The 21,914-nt window shown below is 38.8% G+C and overlaps 1 protein-coding gene across 5 annotated transcripts in view; it reads left to right on the top strand.

The window, feature by feature from the left end:
• The first annotated feature begins 1,928 nt into the window (after positions 1-1,928).
• LOC129724042 (uncharacterized) overlaps positions 1,929-21,914 on the top strand; it is a 27,029-nt gene continuing 7,043 nt past the window's right edge. Inside the window, exons 1-2 of one of the 5 annotated variants that reach the window (XM_055678633.1) lie at positions 1,929-2,064; positions 3,195-3,517. In XM_055678633.1, the coding sequence (XP_055534608.1) occupies positions 3,448-3,517 (70 nt within the window). In that variant the 5' untranslated portion in view covers positions 1,929-2,064; positions 3,195-3,447. Of the gene's footprint in view, positions 2,219-3,194; positions 3,518-21,914 lie in introns of all 5 variants that reach the window. The other 4 variants (XM_055678631.1, XM_055678635.1, XM_055678632.1 and 1 more) reach the window with 4 other exon arrangements.

The following is a 21,914-nucleotide window of genomic DNA, read 5'->3' as shown; positions in this document are numbered from 1 at the left end:
GCCAGCATGTATGACTATACATAAAAGTCCACGGGATTAAGGCCCGGAGAGCTTAGAGGCCAGGGTCTTATCGAGAAAATCAGTCAAAGTATCCCGACACCACGCTTGGACGATATTCGTCGTGTGGACCAGAGCACCGTCTTATTGAAGGACGAAATCATCCTTCCCGTAGAGGTCCTGAACTGCGTGGGCCACAACCTTCTTCAGAACATTAGCCTTGTAGCACGCGGTGTTCATTTTCACGTTTTTTCTTGATAAACTCCAGTGGGAGCTTCCCACACCTGGATGGGCCGTATCCATCCATCATCGACGTGGCGCTCAGGAGGAGCAGGACGTTCATGTGAGACGGGGAATGAAAGTAAAGCTGACACTAATACCAATACACAGTATGCACTTGGTGGAACTTTTGGAACACTGTATAGATGGCAACGACTGGCAGGGCATTTCGTATTTTACTTCTAAGCTCCGAGGTGAAGTTCATTTCACACACCAAGTTCCTCAAAAAGGTGCTGCTGTGGCTAACAATCAGCGAGAAGAGTATGTCAAAGTCGCTCTTGTTTCGCTTCAGGCTGGGCGTGAACGAAGAATTTTATAGCACGAAGTGTCTGCCGGAAGTTTCGTGGTTAATCAAGAAACACCATAAGGCCAAAGACGCGGTGTTTTTGCCGGACCTGGTGTCGGCCAAATGCTACCAAACGATTTTGGAATTCATCTGTTCTACTGGATTACTGGATGACAAATGCAATTTAAACAAAATCATTTGCATCTCTGTACGTAAGGATAACATGAACTAACGGCCCCCTCGACTCTCCTTCTGGAGCTCTCGCAAAAGTTCTACCTTTCTTGAAATCGCATTTCCTTTCTAACCTTCTCAATGTTAATATAACGGTAGAAATCGTTTCATATAATAGATTGCGATAACATTCTAGACGTAAATTAAAGGTGTTGACAGTGAGAGGGTTTTATCGAAATAAACTTTCAAATTTATTATGTATAATTCATTCGTAAACCATTTCTATAAGTTTCAGTGTCCTAAAAGATTTTTTTTTATTTCTGACTGTCGAATTAAAACAACGAATCGGTGAATATAAATATCAGCTGCCGCCGTTAAAAACTAACGGCATCACGTCGTTGATGATAAGAACGACGTATAGTCATAATTGCCAAAAATGCTATAAATATCAAGCATTTTATTTTTCTGTACTCCATATTTTTTATAGTCAATAAGTCTAGTATATGAAACTTCCAATTGATATAAAAGCAAAGCCTTGGTGCTACATTCCGATTCGGAACTCGACCTTCTGTTTATTATACACATACTTCGCACCAACTGTTAAGTGTACAGGGCAATTGCGGGGCCAGCGCTACGATCCTACTAACATTAACAGTCTCTCCCGAGCCGAGACTCGAAACTATGACAACTGGCTTGTTAGGCCAGCATCGTACCTCGAGACCAGCTGGGAGGGTCAATTGATATAAACACCATTCTAATCAAATGCAGGAATGAAAATAGAGCATATTTTTCTTGAATTTGATTTCAAAATGGTGATAAAAACGATGGCCCTCGCCGTACTCTATTCAGCTCAAACATTGATCAAAAACGTTACGCTAAATGGCAATCGATTAAGATAGGCTTTTGAAACCCTCCCCATTTTTCTTTTCATTCATAACGTTTCAAACCAATTTGTATAATTTGTGTGACCCTATGTTTCGACTGCACTGAAGCGTCCTTCCCAGATCGACAGATGCGTGACGATGATGACCGCCTGTTGTAAATTCAGGGGCATTAAATTTTTCTAAAAATCCTCTTCCCTTCGCTGGCTAGTGTAGCGGGAGAGCCTTTTCGCAGTCAAGAGAACGCGCGAGAGAGAGTGAGAGCGAAAGGAAAAACCATAATGCACTGTGGTGCGGTAGTCGTTTTCCGCCTGTTTGACTGGGGCCAGTCGTTTTCCTTCGTTCCGACGGTGAGCGTTGACTTTTCCCGCGCGTGTTCGACGGTTCGGCATATCGAAAAAATTGGCGCGCGCTCCTGTTGTGTGTCCAAAAGTGCACGTGGAACCGGTGGTACGGTACGGTTCTTGCCTGGCTGACTGAACATCAACCGGTAGTCGGTGCAGCCGTTTAGCTTTGCTCGCTGGAGTGTGGAAAATTATTCTGCTTTTAGATGGCTGTTTTTGGCTATACATAGTACATGGAGAAAGAGTGATCTGTCTTGGTGGTGGGTTGGAGAAATTTTGGCACTCTGACGAATGTTGCCTGCGGTGGGATAACAGGCGCGAATTTGGTCGATTTTGGCGAAAAATGAATTTATGTGCGATAAACTCCCCGGACACTCTGTCAGTGTGGCAAGTGGTTCGGGGCTCGGCACTGAATGTGTAGTCAGTTGGAAAGTGCCAGTAAACACCGGATAGATGTTTGGATGTCGAACGCACTAAAGAACAAACAAAAGATATCGGAAAACTGCAGGGTGATTTCCTGAAAAACGAAAAACGAACATCGTTACTAAGCGTGTACACTTTTGCGATTCCTTTGAAGATATTAAGCTCATTTTATTGCAGTTGATAAACATTACCTTTGAATTTTTGAAGTGTCTATTATCATTTTCTATTTCCTATAATAATACTTTTTTATAGTGTAATTAAAAGTGAAACAAATGATCATTTTTTTGACTGTTCGTTCCATTCAAATATCTACGTAAACTTTTACCATTGCTCGTTGAAGCACGGTGCACGCACTTGTTGCTGCTGTTCAAGGAATTTTGAGTTTAATCGAGCGTGTTTTACGCGGAAATCGTGCTCGATAATTTAAGGTATTTGGCCCAGTGTTGTTCCGCGACTTAACTCGGCAATTATGTACCACCCAAATGAATATCTCGAAATTTCCACTGCGGAACCGAGACAGTTAGGTTAACCTTAAAAAGAAACGGGTAGAAGCGTGCGCCAGTATTATGCAAAAAAATCGCATTTTTTGTGTGACCTCACAGTAACTGGGTGCAGTCAGGATTCTATCTGTTCGTTGCACAGGCTAAAAATAAAATTTATTATTATGTTATGTGACTAACGTTGCTCTGAATTACAAATATTGTGATGGCATAGCATATCTTCGAACAAAAGCACTGTTTGTGATTGATTGATGGAATGCAACGATCAATTTATGTTCAGAAGAGTATGATTTTATGTTGTTATTTTTCGTAGCGCATATCAAAGCTGACGGATGGCAGGCAAATGAAATCGATGGTGAAAACTGTGATAATTGGAAAAGTGTGCGAAACTGTGGCAGTAAACAGATTAATTAGTGTGTAGGTGTCGCAGTGACGGGGAAATTACGCTGACCGGACGCTCACGGACAGCATCGGGGCCCACCGTGACTGTGATCATATTGTGCTCACGAGACAGCGTGAGTTTATATTCGAGGTGACACCGGTGAAACAGTTGGAGCCGAGTCAAAATGGATACCAGGCAAAGCAGCAGCCGACGTTTGCTGTGCAAAGTGGGATTAATTCTGCTGCTCGTTGAAGGTAATTCGACCATTGATCTAAATATATCTGAGCGCGAACTATGAAAAGTTGAGCAAATATTACTATTGAGATCAGGACGCTTGTTTTATGTGAAGAATAGTTATTTGATACAATAAAAGGCTACGTCTTAGTGCATTGAAACGATTAGATTGACGTTGTAAGCCTCAGTGTAAAAAAAAACTTTGGTCAGAATCAAGCCACTTCCATGCATCCGATGTTTGTTTAGCCGGTAAATTAGCTGCGTGTGGTGCGATTCGACTTTCAAATTCCAATAAAATCGTGTTTGTTTTTTTGCGTGAATTTCCAGACAATACACACGCGTTATTTCTCATGCATGTAAAGCAAAAAGAAGAGAAATTGCGCATCTGCACTAATTGTTACTTAGAAAGCCCACTATTGAATTGAATCACAGTCTGATTTGTTATAATTTTTTTGTAACAATCAAAATCTTGATTTTCATGGAATATGTACAGTAATTCATAAACAAAACCAAACTATGCTTCGGGTTTGGTTTCATGGTTGACTTACAAGAAAAGGTATGCTTAGATCATGTAAACCTCTGTTGGAATTCGGAAAACTTTATTTATTTATTATTATTTGTTTACACAAAACTAGAAACACATCATGCTTTGGATATGATTGGAGTCAATATTAGAGCGAATGTTTATCTCAAGCTGATCTTCAATCATGTTTCAGTATCCGATAAATCGATTGCATTTGAGATTTATCTGTTGATTTGAGATTTTGATTTTGCAGTGCTGTACGTCAAGTCCTTTAAAATATTCGCTTGTTTCCAACTTTACTTTTTTTCATTCGAGTGGAATCGCTAGTCAGATAGCCACATTTTCAACCGGGGAAACAGAAAAAAGTCGTTCATTGCTGAATCTTGTGAATACAGGAAGTGGGGAACCAGTTCATTGCACAATTACTTAGATTTATTGCTTCTGTCGCGAGCAGAATGAGTGGAAGCGTTGTCTTGGCGAAAAAGCATTTTTTGCTTCGTCATGGGGCCGTTTTGCCTTGATTTAAACGTACAAACGATTCAATTGTGTGCTTTAATATTATTTATTGATTGTTTTACTATGTTTAAGGTAGTCACTGAATATTATACCCTTACTAATCTCAAAGAATATCGGCTGATTGTTTCACCCAAGCTTTAGACGACTTTTGTTAGACAAAATTAAAAAAAAAAAACACAAAAATTCCTTCATATTGCTCGTAATCAATGTCAGATTCTTTGTTGACAGTTTGACAGTTTGACAGCTATAATGTCGTGTTGTCCATTACTAACTGTGGCAGAAAAACCATGCGTGAAAACATGTTTTTGAGTTCTTTCTTCGTGTCATTCATCAATACTACACTCACAATAAACGGAGAAGACTACTTTTGAGCAGCATTTTATTACTTTTTGTGTCTTATGACCGCGCATTGGACACACGAACAGGGTTGCCACTAAGTTTTGAATAAAATCTGGCAAAACGAAAATAAAAAGTCTGGCAAAAATCTGTCACTCATTTTTGGATAAAATTCCTGGCAAAATTGAAAGTGATGACCTTTTTTTTTGCTCTCGTCCGGTGTAGGTAGGTAAAGGGAAGGCACGGCCCATCCCGCAGTGATGACCTTTTTGCGAGACGACGCGGATGAAATCTGGCAAATATCTGGCTCACAAATATCTGGCAGATTCTAAGGTTTATCTGTATGTCTGGCGCGCAAACAAAAATCTGGCAAAATCCAGATTTATCTGGCACAATGGCAACGCTGCACACGAAGCAATAACAAAAAAGTAACAAAATATATGACGACTACACGCTTGTATGTGTTTCTGTAGAGGAACATACAATTAAGAGCTGCAATGCATGTTTTGGCGAGACTTCACTCGCTGAATTTGCATTCCCCTCATTTACACATAAGCAGAACCTCACCAGGTCGTCTCAGCCTCAAATGTCTAATTAGAAACACCACTGTTCCTATCCCCGCTGTTTATCCGAAAATAAAAGGAGTGATACCGTGTGACCAGAGTAACCGGAGAGGCGAATATGGGTATTCCAGATTGGCACGAGTTTTGAATCATCCAAATCAAATGAGTTTTTTTGAAGCGATGAGTATGTGTTTTCAACATGGCTTGCCTTCGCTTGCAAGAAAGTAAATGTTTGTGTTTTCTCAAACGCAGTGTTGTGATGAGAAGCATGTCTTTGAAATCATTAACGTTCGCATACTGTAGCTCTTGTCATATTTTTTCACTAATCTGATTGCGTACGACGGACCACTTATACACGCACACCGGATAAATTGGATATGAAAGAAACTAGTAATACGTGCGAAATATGCAACAGTATGTGTTGCTTTTCATTAACTGAAGATAGAAAAGTTTCTTTCATTGCTTTTTTTGCATGCGGTTGTAATGACAATCATTAGACAGTCGGGCTCTCGTAACATGTGCAAAATAAATGATAACAAAAACAGTATCGCACGCTTAGCCTTGGGGCTAATAGCGGTCTCGATCAACTATATTAGTTGAGAAAATTCGTTATCGATATTGTTTTTTGGCACATTTTGCATGTGTAGGATAAGTCAGCGATACACCGTGCCCCAGTGCTGAGTCGAGAAAATTTCCAGCTCGAAAAAACCCTCGACTCGATCGGTAATCGAACCCGATATCACAACCGTGTGGGAGAGCTAGCCGACCGATATCGCTAACCACAGAGCCACGGGGACCATAAATGGTAGTATGTGTTGTTACTTGGCTGGAGACGAAGTTTATTGCTTTTTAAGTTGCAATTTGTTACCCCATGTGAAACTTTTTGTTATTTGCTTAGCTTAGCTTAGCTTGACTGATTGCACATATCAATATTTGCACTTCGTGATTGATCCGAATCAGTAAAATCGCACAGTGAATCAACTGAATGGGGTTGGGAGTGACCGAACATTCTGATTGTACAAGTTTTAGTGACTCAATGCTTTGAAGGATTAATAACGACGCCGGCCACGTCCTTGCAATCAGGTGGAAAGAGGAAAGAAATGTTAGTGTGACCTTTGCTATTTGGAGACCGTGTTAACCTCTGCATCTTCACAAAGGTCACAGGAAGAAGGTTTTTGTTAGTAGGGGAGGGGTCGTTAGATCAGTATTCACTTTGATAAGTGATGCGATCAGCCGTCTCTATTTAGCTATTTTCGGTTTATTCTATATTCAGCCGGCTGACTAGAGAAGCACAATTAGCTTATTTATATTTGGTACCGGTTTAGACCAAGAAACATTAACAGTGCCTTTGGGGCCGCGCACAGATGTGCATGGTTTATTTAAATAGAGAACAACATTGTTTAAATTTGCTGATTTGAGATAGATATACACAATACATGCTATTGAAGCCACGCACATTATACTACATGATATTGATCTGATTTGAACCGATATTGATCTGATTTGAAGAAGATTTTTGGGGCCACAGACACATGTGTGTGATTTACTTGAATGAAATACAAAGGTTATTGTTCTTATTTTTTTGGAAGCGAGGTAACCCAACACAAAATGAGAATGCGGTTAGTATAGTAAATATTGAAATGCGTGAATTCTACGTTTTTAAACACATACTATTTGCATAGATGATTTTAGGAAAACGAAGCCAAAATACTATTTGAATTGTATATATAAAAACCCACACGGAGCGGTTTAATGTAGAATTAAAATGATGAATCCGCGCGCAGTTATTTTTCCACAAAAAAGGTTACTAATCTTGCGTAGCATACGAGCTATTTTCTACATTCCTTCCACTTCCACTCCTGAAGCCTTACTAGTTTTTTTATATTCAACGTTTTGTCGATATACGGCGCACGAAACGCGGGCACCGAGTCACAAAATGCGCTAAGCCGACCAAGAATTCAAGAGAGCAAACGCGGTTCTTTGAAAGGCATATATCGCGTAGTCATTCGATTAAACACGATATTTATCGATTGAACGAAATATACTCCGATTTGCGATGTACTAATATAGTCTGCACGAACAGACTCCGGCTAAACGGTGATGATGATCAGAGAGATATGATCAAATATCTGGGTTCATTTCGCGAAATCGTTACATTCCAAACCGCATAACCGTGGTAATCGGGTAAATTGAATAATGTTACACGCTCACTAATACGAGCACCATTATAGAGAAACAAAAAAAACTGTGTACTTATCTGTAGATAGCTTCTAGACTCACATCACCCAGAAGAATTTCACCGGAGAAGCAGCACATCCACATAGGCAATAATTCCAAATATAATAGTAACTGCAGGCTTATGCACGACACAACACGCCGCAGGACACAACACCCTCCAGAAAGCAGTGCACGCCGATCGATGATTCTCCTTCACTTTCGGCCTCCACAACTTCGTTGTAGTGAGTATCCACCGGAGCCGGTCCTCTGTAACGCACTGCACTCCAACGTCAAAACGATGCGGCAACTGTCAGCGATGAACAGCAACAAAAGACCTTGAGCTCAGGTTGATTGGACCCAAATCAGCAAAAACGGGATCAGTTAACCTATAAACCAACTCCAATCGTCCAAATATCTGTATATCCTCACAAAAAGCACATTCGAAACTCTCCAATGTAAAACTTTTTGTTATTGCTTCTTAAGTAACAAGTAAAATTTCTGCGTGTACGTCAGTTTTCACGACAAAATTGTTTGAGTAGATCTTACACTTCAGGTTTGCTCAGAAATTCTCGATAGGACGCAGCTGGGGGAGGTTGGGCGAGTTTGCTAACTTGAAATACATCAATATTCAACTACTATATCTCCTGCAACGATTGTTTAGAGTGGGGGCCAACGCCAGATCCGGCCCAAACACCGCGTCTTCGCCCTTATGGTATTTCTTAATGAACAACGCAACTTTCGTCAGGCACTTCGTTTGTTCTTCATTCCCCAGAGCTTCTTGTCTCTTATGGTCATCGGGTGTCCGGAACCGGACTTTCTTTCGATGCTCCGATTGTCGTCCAATAGTACCAAGATGATGCCAGAACGGGCATATCCGGCGTCCACAAAGTGCCGCACGATATCTGTTTTCGACGTGGCGAGACACCGTTTTTTGGACGCAAACACTTTTGAGCGGAGTACCTAATCAGCTTTACTGTTTTCGCCATCACGGTTAGAGTGCGACCAATAGAGCTGTCATTTTTTTTTTCTGCTGACTCATAGGTTACTATGATTGATGCTGCATGGGTAGTTTCGTCAGTGTGGGTAAAGGTAAACGTTTTAAAAATCGGTAATTTCTGTCCATTATTTTAAATGCAAACGTTTTCATAAAAACAAAAAAAAATACAAACTGCATTATGATTACAATATAACAACAGTTGTGGCATTGACGGTAGCTAGGTGTAATCAAAGAAGGCAGTACATAATAAGAGTGAGCGAAATCGGCTTTTTTGGTGTCGGAATGACTATCATCCACACAATAGTAGAGGTAAATACGATATTATTCTTAGGGGAAATTACCGTCCCAGTAGTTTAACTGGTAAAGACACCACGGTGGTGATTCGAAGATTGCGGGTTTGAGCCCGCCTGCCTGTCTGGAAAAATATTTTTAAAACACACCCATTTTACTAAAACTTAGAATGTAGTCATAAAACCAAAAAAAAAAAAAAAACAATTAGTTCGTCTAACTTTTTCTGCTTGGTTCACTCTGTCTGCACACTATAGGGCATGATATCTGGTCAGCTTAGTGATGGCAATGAACTATCTGAAAAACACATTTAAATACACTGCGGTGTGTGAAACTCTCCAGACTCTGTTGAGGGGTGAAAAAAGAGTCCTCTAATACAAATAAATCCAAAAAATCGCTTTTAAAATTTTTCTATTTGCACGCTTTTACCAATAGTTGACCGGTTTGCAGTCACGATGAACGTAAACACTTCGTCCATTCCAACTGCTCACTATGATCGCTCACTTTGATTGGTGGTCGACAAAAGCGAAAATACTACAAGGTATACAGCCCTAGGGTTGTATGAAATGGTGACGTGGGACTAAACACTGTAATAAGGGGATTTTTGTTACAAAATATACAGAGCCGGCAGACAGAATCAAGGTGTTTGCTCGGCACCTGTACGTATTTTTATTTTCAGCCTCCCCTGGAAATCAATTTTTGAAATATATTCAACAACACTCGAAAGAAAATCGTATATATTTGGCGATATTAGTATTAGCCTGCAGTATTTTTTTGTGCAAACAACATGTATTTGACAAGGCACAAGCATATCATTCTTGTTGAAAAAGCACCAAGAATTTCTCGTGATGCGTCAAAGTCAGAATTAACTCTATATCCTCGAAAACCAAATCCAATAATACTTACGTTATTTTAATAAATGGTTTTGTCTTATTTAACTTTGATTAAATCAAATCTTTTATATGGTTCTTACTTTCAAAATAATATAGTCGCCCTTACAAAGGTTCATTAATTGGCATACATAAGAAGATATGTCTAACAAAATTATTAACAAGTTCCAGCAAAAACCCATAACAATCAATAATTCCATTTTTGTTTTTTGCTTGACAATTTTTTTCATTTACCTACAACTACATTCGCTGTATTACGAAGATTGCTAATATACATACGTTTATTATGGTAAAGCTTTGAATAATAATATATCATCTAACCATTTTGAAATGTAACGGGAGATTCTAATGAATCTTAGTAAATAAACCAAAAATTCATAAGCATTCGCAGGCTCTTACTCCTCTATAAATGTGTATATGTGGAAGTTACTCTTTCGATACTATCCGGTCACGATTATTTAAAGAATATCGAAGATAAAATTGAATAAATATCCGTTGCAAAATTCACAATTCTTCTGGAATAGTTTGTGGTAATCATATTTATGAGATAAACTTTCAATCACCATCAACAGCAGCATTGCAGTTTTTCCTCGATTGCACATGAATAGAAATGTACGAATAAAAGTGTACCACTGCAATATGAATAGTACCGCTGCAGTACGAATAGAAGTGTACCGCTGAAATATACGAATAGAAGAGTACCGCTGCAATCATAGACGACAATCATTGCTTTTACCAGCATGTTTTCTTTTAAGACATCAGTTTTTATGAGGTTTTGAAAGCGGGTTTAGAAATTGTACAGGAATGGAGATTGTTTAAAACTTTTCGGAAAACTTTTACCTTCGAGACATCATTTTAGTCTAAGCTCATGGAAGCAAAAATAAATTGACCTATTGGGACGGGGAGACTCTATCAATTTTTAAATCGATATTGATACAGAGAATATCACGGGGAACGGATGGTGTCCATTCACGCCGTCTGTGCTAGGGATGCTCGCATGTAATTGGTTCATTGTTCGCGTAAGTTTTCCTGTAACTTTTTTCAATTTTCACCGTTGAGCAGTGAAGTAATAATGATAAATAGCGTTTTATAAAATTGTTACACATTTTATCTATCCAACAACATGTTGGTTATTGTTATCCATCATGTGGTTATGCTGCTATTAACGTTTGAAATCTGACGCAACATTTGCAACAGTTTCATTTCCAATTTCATAGAATGCATCCCAGTATAGTAAACAAAGACGTAATCCCACGTCAAAAAATGCTGCCCTAAAGCTCGCAATAGCTGTCCTTGAATTTTAGCTTTTCAAACCATTCCTGTGAAATTTGGTGCCTCTAGCCATTGTCAAAACGCGTCAACTCACGTCAAAGTGTCGCATAGTAATTGCTTCAACGTTTTGTTTACGAGAAAACTCATTTGGGTCTATAAAAAAGGAGCATCAAAACTCACAGGAATGGGTTAAAAGCTTTAATCATTTAGTATTGCCCAGTGTTATTCAGAAAAAATCATGCCGTTATCCTTGCTGTTTCTAAGATACATCAAATCTGACTGATATGTGATGTAGCTTAAGAAAATTATGTTCCAAAGCAGTCATAGATTCGTTTTTCCAATTTTGCTACTTGTTCCATCTCAACAACGACCATTTATGTTTTTTTTCGAGCTTCGTATTCGAAGTCAAAAAAATGTCGAATACTACCTATACCATACGCATACATACGCACACACATACACACAAATACAAAGAATGCTTAGTTAGTAGAACCAAGTGGAGTTTTGAGAGAAATTGCTATGCCTTACTAGGAGAAAGGCAAAAATCATGAATGTGTGTAAAAATACAAGTTTTTTTTCCAGATTTTTGTTTTCAAAATTTTTTATTCATCAAGCAAATAACGAGAACGGATTCACGACTAAGAAAAGAAAGCAATGTTTCTTAGGGGCAGGCCCGGATTAAAAGGGATGGTGGGGGGATGGGCAAAAGGGGAAAATGCCTCGGGCTTTCCGGCTCGAGGGCCTCCTAGTCCTAAAGCAGGTATTAGACGAAGCAAATATTTGCTATTTTTGGTACGATTTTTATTTGCACAAAATTAAATCTGTATTGAAAAATAGCAAATATTTGCTTCGGCTAATACCTGCTTAAGCCAGACGTGAAACCAGAGTGGAGACCTTTTTTTTGCTCGTCACCTCCTTCCAGCTAAGGGTTTCTTTTATAATTTGAAATTTTCTCACCTCTAAACGTTTTAAGAAAAGGGGGCCCCACAAAAGTATTCACCCTGGGTTCCCCAGCATATAAATCCGGCCCTACTTGGGGGGCTGGGGCAGTTGGACCAACACAAATATTCAAAGTTTCATTGAAATAAAAATGGTCTATTAATTTTTTGCTTATTTGCAGATAATTCAGGATTCATTCATTGAAATTTTGACAACTTAAAAGGGATCTCCACAAGATCCTTGTATCCCGGGCCCACCCAATCTTAAATCAGGAACTGCAATCAGATAAACCATTGAAAGATACCAGTTATTTTTAAATGAGCTACATTCCTTCCAAAAAATTCCTAGATTGCTTCAAGAATTTAAACAAAATTAGCACTGCCGGATTATTATCAGATTTTTCATTTGCTTCTTGCCTTTTTTTTTTAATTTAGTAGCAACCTGCAACGCATTTGAATGGATAAATGTTCCTTGAATATGGTTTCAGTGATGACATGAATCGTTATGCTCTGTGTGAACAAAAATGGTTTCCCGCATCGTTTTCCGGTCATCAAGAAAAAAATTGCCGGTTGAAAGTTTATTCTTCTGACTCCGACTTTTATTGGTGACGAAAATATCTGTTGAGATAAATTTAATCTAACTCAAAGTCGCAGCGAGTAGAAACCAGAAAATGATGCAAATTTCGTAATCGTCAAAATTAGAAGTTGAACTTTGAAATTTCGCGGAATTTATTGAAATTCAATTTAATTTCTCTTTAATTTCGCGAACCCAAATTTCGGGAAATTTCCAGTTTTGCGAAATTATACGAAATCATTCGAGATCTTGCACAGCCTTAGTACAGGGTATGTAAGGTATGCTCAAATTGGATCACTCGCGATGCAGCTTCCTGGCATGTGATTCAACCTCCGTATTATGTTTATCGGTTCGGTTGGGCGCCTTTATTATCTTGACGACATGAAGCCTAGCCCGTTTCATTGTCTGCAGGATGAACCAGGCGGAAGAATTGACCTTCTTGATCACGTCCCAAAAGGTTCGGATTGCACTTGAAGTAATCCTTCACCTTCCTTTCCTTAACGGAGCCAGTCGTCGTCCGATTCCATCACGGAATCAGTCATGTCGTATTTTTTAAAGTTATACATAAAAGAAACACCACCAAATATAAAATTTTTGTATCTAGTAATAGAAAAATATATTATTTATTTATTGAGGAAAGTTGTGTCACTACAAACGGAAATTTATACATGTCAGATTTGTTTTCTATAACCTTTGTTTTGATTTTTAGTTGATTCTCTATATTTTCATGGTATAAAAACATGACGTACAAAAAGTAAATAGAATAAATGATTTCATTTGCTGGGGGTAATTTAGGTGCCAAAAATTGTTCAAATATTATCCAAATAAAGTTGAAACTGAAATTATTCGTTTGGTGAAAGCAGGATTGTTTTCAACAACTAGACCCGCTAGACAACAACTGAACTATAATAAAGTTATCGTTTATCATAACATCAATACTGAAACTTTTCATCCATCCATTCTGCCGTGAAAAGATAGCACAGAAAAAGGATGCCCCCCCCAGGCGGTTTTCCATATAAATGTTTGACGATAACTCAGACGCCAATGCTGGAAGTTATTTGTCATTTGCTAGCAGTTGCATTGGAAGGCGCTTCAAAAAGTCATTAGTTTTTGTTGTAAATAGCATTCGAAGCCGGAAACCAATATCGGTCCAGTAGAACTGTCATCGGTGGTGCAGGAGAGTGATGTAATTTCAATTCGTGCGAAATGTGTGGCAGGACATGGTAGTGTTATGAAAGAGGATACAAGGTGCCATCGTTGTCCTTGGATGTGTTAGGTTTATGATAACCTGTCAGAAAGTATTTTTTCTTTAACGAGGACATATGGTTAAGTGAACCATTCTCACCACGCACTACGTGATGCAGTGATGGTTTGGCTCAAAACAGTGACACGTACTCGAGTGACTGTCAGCTGCTTTCTTGCTCGGGTGTCCCAAATGTGGGGTGTGGGAAGATAATGGCATGATAATTAATGCGAGTAACGTTGGGGGTGGTTGCCGGGTGATCTTGTTTTTCCTTTTCGCAAGCTGACGCACGTTAACATATATTTGAATATGGAAGTGAGAGCGTGTGGCACCTAAACAGGATCCATCGCATCAATGCGTCATTGTCGAGTGAAGCCGGAGCGTTAACGTGGTCGTTTCGTTCAATCTAGGCTTTGACGAGGGTTTTAGAGTGCAGTAAATTTATCATATTATTGGGAAAAATCGGTTTACATTTACATATTTGATTATATTAACTGACTATATATTATGTCATTGACTGAATTAATAAAAATCGAACCCATAGGAAGAACACACATCAAGTTTGTAGGTTTTCTATGTATTCGAAAAAAAAAAAAGACAAACATCTGTAACGTTAACAGCTGCTCCATTTTCCCTTGGGCAATCGAATTGTTACGCTTTGTTCCTCTCGTTTGAGTGATCGAAATCTCACAAGACATAAACCGACTGTGGGGGTAGATGTCTAAAAATAAATCATTATTTAATAAATTTTGCAAAAGCCGCATTTGCTTGCCATAGATCGTGCCATTAGGAGAGCAGTCGGGAAGCGTTCAGAGGCGGAACATGCGATGCTTTTCGGATACGCCCGGTGGCGAAGGTGAAGCGGTTTAAGTGCTGTGCCAATTTGTAGTGTTCGTTTCATCCTAAGATTAACAACCTTGCTCGAAGACGTAGAAATTACATTTACCTAAGCATCGATGATTTATTCATTAATTGTTTCTAATTTTTCATCTGATGATTTATTGGGAAGCTTATAGGGGAAGAATTTTTACAAGACCAGTCCTTCAGTAAAACAGAGGACAACTAGAATAATAAGAATTTTCAAAACAATCTTCCACCTCTTTCTCACTAATTGCTGCCGCTTGTTGGACATGGGTAAACCATGGTGTTACGCATTTTTGTTAATAAAAGACAGATTTTTCATTCCATGCGTTACAACTTCTGAATGTGTAGAAGAATTGGCACAGTGGCAAAAAATAAATGGTGAATGGTAAGCATTGTAGGATTTATGTGTTATTGTCAAATAGTTCTGATGAATTCTTCACTCTACAGTAAAGTTATTGTGGTTTAATCTGGCTTGCATCCATTTGAATTCTGAACTTTTTTCCAAATAATTGTTCTTGAAACACAAACATGAGAGTCAAGGGGCAAGCTTCAAGAAGTGGCACTTCACAAGTTGTTCGCGAGTAACGAAAAATGTAACAAGTAGTAATCAACTATACAATAGTTGGATGAGTATCGTCCTAATGGGTGTGTCCACCGAAGCAGGGACGTTTCGTGATAGCACACTACAAATTCCACATTCCACCGGTCACTCGTTGGACCTGGGTGAAGTGTGAGGCTGATGTATTACCACCCAGACTGTGACGTGATAGCGTTAGATTCTTCAGTCCCGGTGTCCTCGCTGATGACAGTTGATTTACGATATTGTTGTCTGCTGGTATTCAACTCTCCATCAGCCTGGTTTTGAAAGGTGCCGTTGGTGGATGAATTACAGTTACGAGTAGTAGATTGATCAAGCTCGCGGGGGCATATTTGCCGTTCCATTAGCGGAATTTCCACGCTTTTCATTCCATTGAGGGCGGACAACTATCGTACATTTATATAGCGCCGACGACTTCAGGAAATTGCACTCGTTACGGCTGGCAGGATGATGGTGCGCACTTTCCTCGACAGTCAAGTGAACTGGCAAACAGCGTTACCCTCAAACCTCAAAGAGTCTGTGCACATCAAACATGTTTACTTTCTACAGCCAAAGTAAAACAGTGGCTGACGATGGGCTTGTGAGTGATTGCCAAATCCTTGAAGTGGATGTCGTCAGCATCATCATCACTATCGTAAATACAATTTCCTATCTTGCTAGGAAGAGAAAGGGAAATGTGAATTTCGGATTTACTCGAGTGTATGTAATTTTTTATTGGCAAACGTCCCTAGCAAGTGAATCACGTGTCGTGTGTTTGCGCTTTTCCCAATTTCCCAGCACGCCGGTTTTGTACCAGAGCGCGCGAGCACATTCAGTTCAGGCGCGCCTAAAATTAAGACCATTACGAAAGGTCGTGCATGGCTCATGGTGTTTATTTACGCTAGTGGGGCACGAAATGGAAAGAAAATTTTTGAATATTTATTGTGTGTATGTATGCAAGTTCACGCTTCCTTCCCGTCGGTCGGTGTCGGGTTTTACACGCGTTAGCTCAAAAAACATCAAATAAAAGCGTCATCGCTGGGTGGATTACAAACCCACCGGGATGAAAAGCAGACAGTGCAGTGTACTTTTTTTTAACGACCGGTAACCGGGTCTACGCGCTGCTCATGCCCGGCATGCTCCGGCCGGACCTATGGCATGCGGAATGTTCTAACTGCATGAGATGAACGGGTTTTAGCATTGCGTTACTGTCATTGTAAATTTGTATGCTTTCAGCGTTTGAGTTATGATAGTTGTCTATTAATTGTTTGTTTTTTTTTTCTCTAAACAATAAATAATGTTACGGTGGTAACTTTATTAGCTCGATTGGCCGTCTTCCAGAGCATAGAGTTATACTTTTTAAGGGCTGATATGCTTTATCCAATAATAGCTTCGCAATTGACTGCTATAGCAAATTCTTGGAGTAAATGTTTGAGAATCAAACGTACGACGTTTGATTTATGGAGACATAGTCGCCTTTTTATTATTATGGGACTAAAGAAAATTGGTGAACATGTTTTAGCCTGACTATAAACAATTGTCATACATATATTTCAAATTAAACGGTATGAGAAAGCGTTCCGAAATTGAGATATGGTTATTGTTTAAGAAGTTAAAACTGAAAAAATGCTCTAAAACTTAACTTTTAAAAACAAATGCGTCGTATATTTCTCGACCCTAAAAATACAAACTCACAACACAAACAACAAGAAATGTAACACTTTTTTCGATTTAATTTAAAATTTGGTGATTTGAAATGACCCAAAAAAAGATAAGATAGGCAGAGATAATTCGTATAACTTGCTAATAATATATACATGGAAAAACAACAAAAAAACATCCTACAAAACATGGAAAACAACCTAAAAAACATGGAAAAACAACGAGGAATTTATTTGGAAATGAAAAAGGTAATCTTATAAGCCAATTTTCGAACACGTGCCTCTTGAAACTATATATTTCGAACCGCCCCAGTGCTGCTCGAAAACGACGATATGGAAGGAGTGTAGCACGCAAAAGGTGGATGGTGCGAAACCACATTAATATTGTGCGAAATAAGCGCAACTTGCGATTAAGTTGAAAACCTAGAAATGTAAATGTTTTAGGTGACTGCAAATCATTGGACTTATGAAATATTTACCGGTGTTGGTATAGTTATTGTGATTTGTACTGGTATTGGTAATGTTTTTCAAAAAGCTTGAATCATACGGCTCACGGAAATGAACCAGGATTTTTTCAGCGTCTCAAAATAGGTTGTTCGTAAGAAGCCGAAGCCTATCGAAACATTCCGATTTCATTGTTTGTCTATGTATTTATTGTACAAATGCAACGTTATGCATTTCTTTGTGCGAAATTGGAGCAAACGGTATGCAAAATGAGGTTAGACTGTGTGAGGACATGGCTCCCGACTACAAGTTTTCAAAGACGCAAGACTCGGGAATAAATAGTTAATGCGTTACTTGTGAAAATGGTATTCCGTGTTAGCATATGTTTCCATAGGTGACGCAATAACTATTAGAGTAGCGACCCCATGAATCACTAATTTCCCACCCAGTGAAACTGGGCAATTCAGACTTACTGTAGTTGGTTGATTAAATTTACCACTTTAAAATTTTCCAATGATTCGTTTGTATGAATAATTATAAGATGTCTTCTAAAATTATGTTCGGAATAGTGTTGCAATGTCATGAAATGAGAGGCTGAGATTTCCGTCGCTACTTTCAAAGTATGTGGTATGCAGATGAAATCAAATGAAACTACTAAACAGATTTCGAACAATAGATTTATGACATGTTGTAAAGTTTTATTAAAGCCTAAACTAACGACAATTAAGGTGCTGTCATACGAAGCACGAAATTATTGCATAGGGGAACTGCTCCATTATTCATCTCAGCCGATATATTCATCTCATACAACATGAGAACACAATTGAAAACAGGAAAAACGCATATTTTCTAACGAAACCCATCTGCTTATCTTGGAATGGTTTCTTCTTAGATCACTTTAGATTTCTTATAAAAAAACTCACTTAAAAGCTCTGAATTATAGTCGAGCATCTGCACTCGAAAAATAATACGAAAAAATCATACTGAAAATGTTAAATTATTCTGACATAATTGACATAAATCGACAGTACTGCCTAGGATACCAATTTAGCACGTAAACAACTACAACGGATATCTAGGTAACCAACTACGACAGGCTGCGGCTACCTTCATTCATGATAATGTGATTCATTCATGATTAACAGTATGATGAATATGAGGGCGTCGTGAGATGAGTTATTGAGCAGTGGATCAAATCAAGTTGGTTGTGCAAGCGTTGTGAAAAATGGTTTGTTTTAAAAAATTCAGGATAAATCCAGCTAAGTTTACTAAATATACACTACTGGACAATTCTATAAGAGCACGTAAGCGTATTTTGTTAATTTGTTCGATGATTTCGTAGGTAAAAATTTTGTGTTTAATCCGTGCATTCTTCGTGAATATCGGATTAATGAGCTGAATAATAGAGCAGTTCCCCTAGTTCTCTAAGACATCTATGACTCAGAAGTATAAGGTTATCGCTCCTATATTCATCTCATCACGCCTTTTTGATCAATTTCTCGTCAATTTTTACCACTTTACAAAATCGGGAAGCAAATAGATTTACTTTCAAAATTTGTAGAAGTTTGACGAAATATTTGACGAGACAAATAAGATGAATATAGGAGCATCTAGCTGTAGAGATTACCCTAGTATTAAAGCGAGATTATACTGTCAAACATAGAGACTATAAACTATTTCTTCATGACAACAGTTCATAAACTACTATTCTGTAATTGGGATTGAGCTTGACGACCTCCAATTTCGAAGTTGCTCCTCCATAATGGATCTGAGCTAGTGAAGTTGCAAAGCGAACCACGAACATGACAAATTGGGATTAGTTTGAGATCATGTACAACAATTCAGTAGCTTCCGCTTTGTAAAGATCAATAACAGTGCCATCCACGTCCTTACGGTCGTTAGGATGAGGAAGGAGATTGTAAGGAAGGAGTTTTAGCAGTCGTTGTTGTCGGGACCGAGTGTCACCGTGGTATGTGACGGCATCGAACGATGTTTCCCGCGAAGTTAACTCATTACGTTTGTGAACGATGAGTCTTTTTTGTCAAACACCATAAATCTATGTGAGCACCGCGCGCGAGAACCATCCACTGTTCGAAGCTTACAAGTGTTTAAGTATTTGTCTATTACCATTCCCGAGTACCGTACAAAAAAAAACGCATTTCGGTACACGCGGTTCGGTAAAAGTCATACATTGCTTAGTTATACATTGCGTAGTCTGCGTAGATTAATATATTAGATATTTATCGACCTAACGACACGTATCCCGATTTAAGACACGCTTATATTAAAGCAACGGGTGAGCAATCTCCGGCTAAACGGCCAGACCGAGTTTATTTTTAAATTTCTACTACTGCAACGGAAAGAAAGGTTTGTGTTATCCTTCTCATGTTTCCGTGGTAATTGAAGGAATCGAGCAAAGCTGCGCGCAAGGCTAGCTTATTATGATAACGAACGTTGTCAAACCCCGCGATCTTATGCGAGAGACGCACGCGAAAATTATCTACCACCCACAGCATCTATGTATTTATATCAATGTCTATTACCAATCCCGAATACCTTCGAGAAAGCAAGCACACTTTGGTAGACGCAAATTCGGTTTGCGGTTGGCAAAATCCATGCATTCATAGCCCAAAAACTACAAAAAAGAATGAACATATGTATACCAAACAAAACAATCAAAATTTAGCTTTCATGAACTATTGTCACGCCGACCAACAAGATTTCAACATTATCAAATAAAAATTGTTTATGTGTATCAACATTTGTCCAAAAGTAAGAAAATCATTAAACAAAAGTATAGAACTGAGTTGAATGTGGTTAAATGTCCGCAATCTTCCGGTCAGGACTTATCATGGCCGACGAAGCAATCAGATACTTGTCGCGCGTGAATGATAAATGATTGAACTATATTTTAAAACTGCCAATTCGGTCTTGTAATAGTCAGCATGTTTAAAGATCTATAGTACCCCACTTATTAGCGTAAACAGTACAATTCTACGGATTCGCAGTGCACAGAGAAATGCATCTACCAGAAAAAATACAGAATAAAAGTTTCACAACGGCCTACTAACAACTCAAAGTTACATTAAGAATTTGTCTTCAAATCATTCTCTCCTTTTTTCGGGGAGGGGGTCGCATTTAACTTTACCGAAGACGTGATGAATTTGTCTCATGGCTGAAGCGAGATTTCTATGTTTTGTTCGGTCCTGGCCGAAAATACGACCCCCTCCCCGCAAAATGGGGAGAATCACGTAAAGACAAATTGTTTTTGTATCTTTGAATATCGCTTACATGATTGATAATACATTAAACTTGAAATCTGTAAGTTAATCTAACATCGAGATAAACCTATTTTAGTATTGAAGAGGAATTGGGGCAAAATTGACATATTGCTGACATATTACCTGGATCAAACACTTACCAATCGATTCCTGAATCTTTTCACTCAATATAGGACAGATTTTAGCTGCCACTTTCAGATATTAGCGCATTACCATTCATGCTCATATATAGGGTATCGAACGTCTTCGTCAGTGGTTTTCTTCGGAAGTTTTTCTGCAGCAATCTTATGCAAAAGGGAGCCGAAGAAAACCACTGACGAAGACGTTCGATACCCTACTTGATATTATTTTGCGTTGTGAAATACACTAAAACCATGCCAAAAGCGTTTTCATAGAATCACCATTTTGAGCTCAGTTTTTGACCGTTTTGAAATCTGTTTTTTAAAAGATGGGTAAAGCTCCATCCACATACCACGTGGACATATTTTTAACGATTTTGACCTCCCCCTCCCCCTCCGTGGACGACTGCCCATATAAATTCTGAAAAAAAAAAGTATGGACCGTGGACATTAGCCAAACCCCCCCCCCCCAAAGCTGTCCACGTGGTATGTGAATGGCCCCTAAGAAAATGCTAATATGTGGAACTCTTAGAATTTCGATTTGGTCTCAAAAAAAGGCGTCGAAAAACATCGAAAATTTCCGATTTCTCAAAAATTGAAAATGGTGCCACTGTTGCTTCTTAACTTAGAAGCCAAGACAAAAAAATTGTTGCACTGTGCAATTAGCGAGTTTCTTTATTCCACCAGCCCACCTAAATTAACCTGGAGTCAACCTAACTGCTGTCAAAACCTTTCTTTATTCGCTAGGTTTTAACCCAGTATTGACCTGGCGTGTTGCTGGAAGCGCACCGTAAAATTTGACAGTTTTAGTCCACCACCGCATGGACTTAATTCGTAAACAACTATCTGGCATCTCCTTACTTGCGTCGTAAATCGCAATGTCGTTTTTTCCTGGGTAGATCTGCACTAAACCGGTGGAATAAAGAAATTCGCTTTAAGTAACACACTCCGATATATTTGCTAAACGCGCATTCTCCTACTAATGTCAGCCTACTGCGCATATGAGGCAAGTTGATGCAACGTAAAAAATAAATCATAACACATGAACCCGATCATCCTCCAGTACGCGCCTTCTAACACACACAGCCAGTGATCGAGAGACAAAGAATCCCAA

This window comes from Wyeomyia smithii, chromosome 2 (assembly GCF_029784165.1).
Source record: "Wyeomyia smithii strain HCP4-BCI-WySm-NY-G18 chromosome 2, ASM2978416v1, whole genome shotgun sequence".
In the NCBI taxonomy this organism is placed as follows: domain Eukaryota; kingdom Metazoa; phylum Arthropoda; class Insecta; order Diptera; family Culicidae; genus Wyeomyia; species Wyeomyia smithii.
The sequence above is the reverse complement of the archived record's forward strand: the minus strand, read 5'-3'. Positions and strand labels throughout refer to the sequence as shown.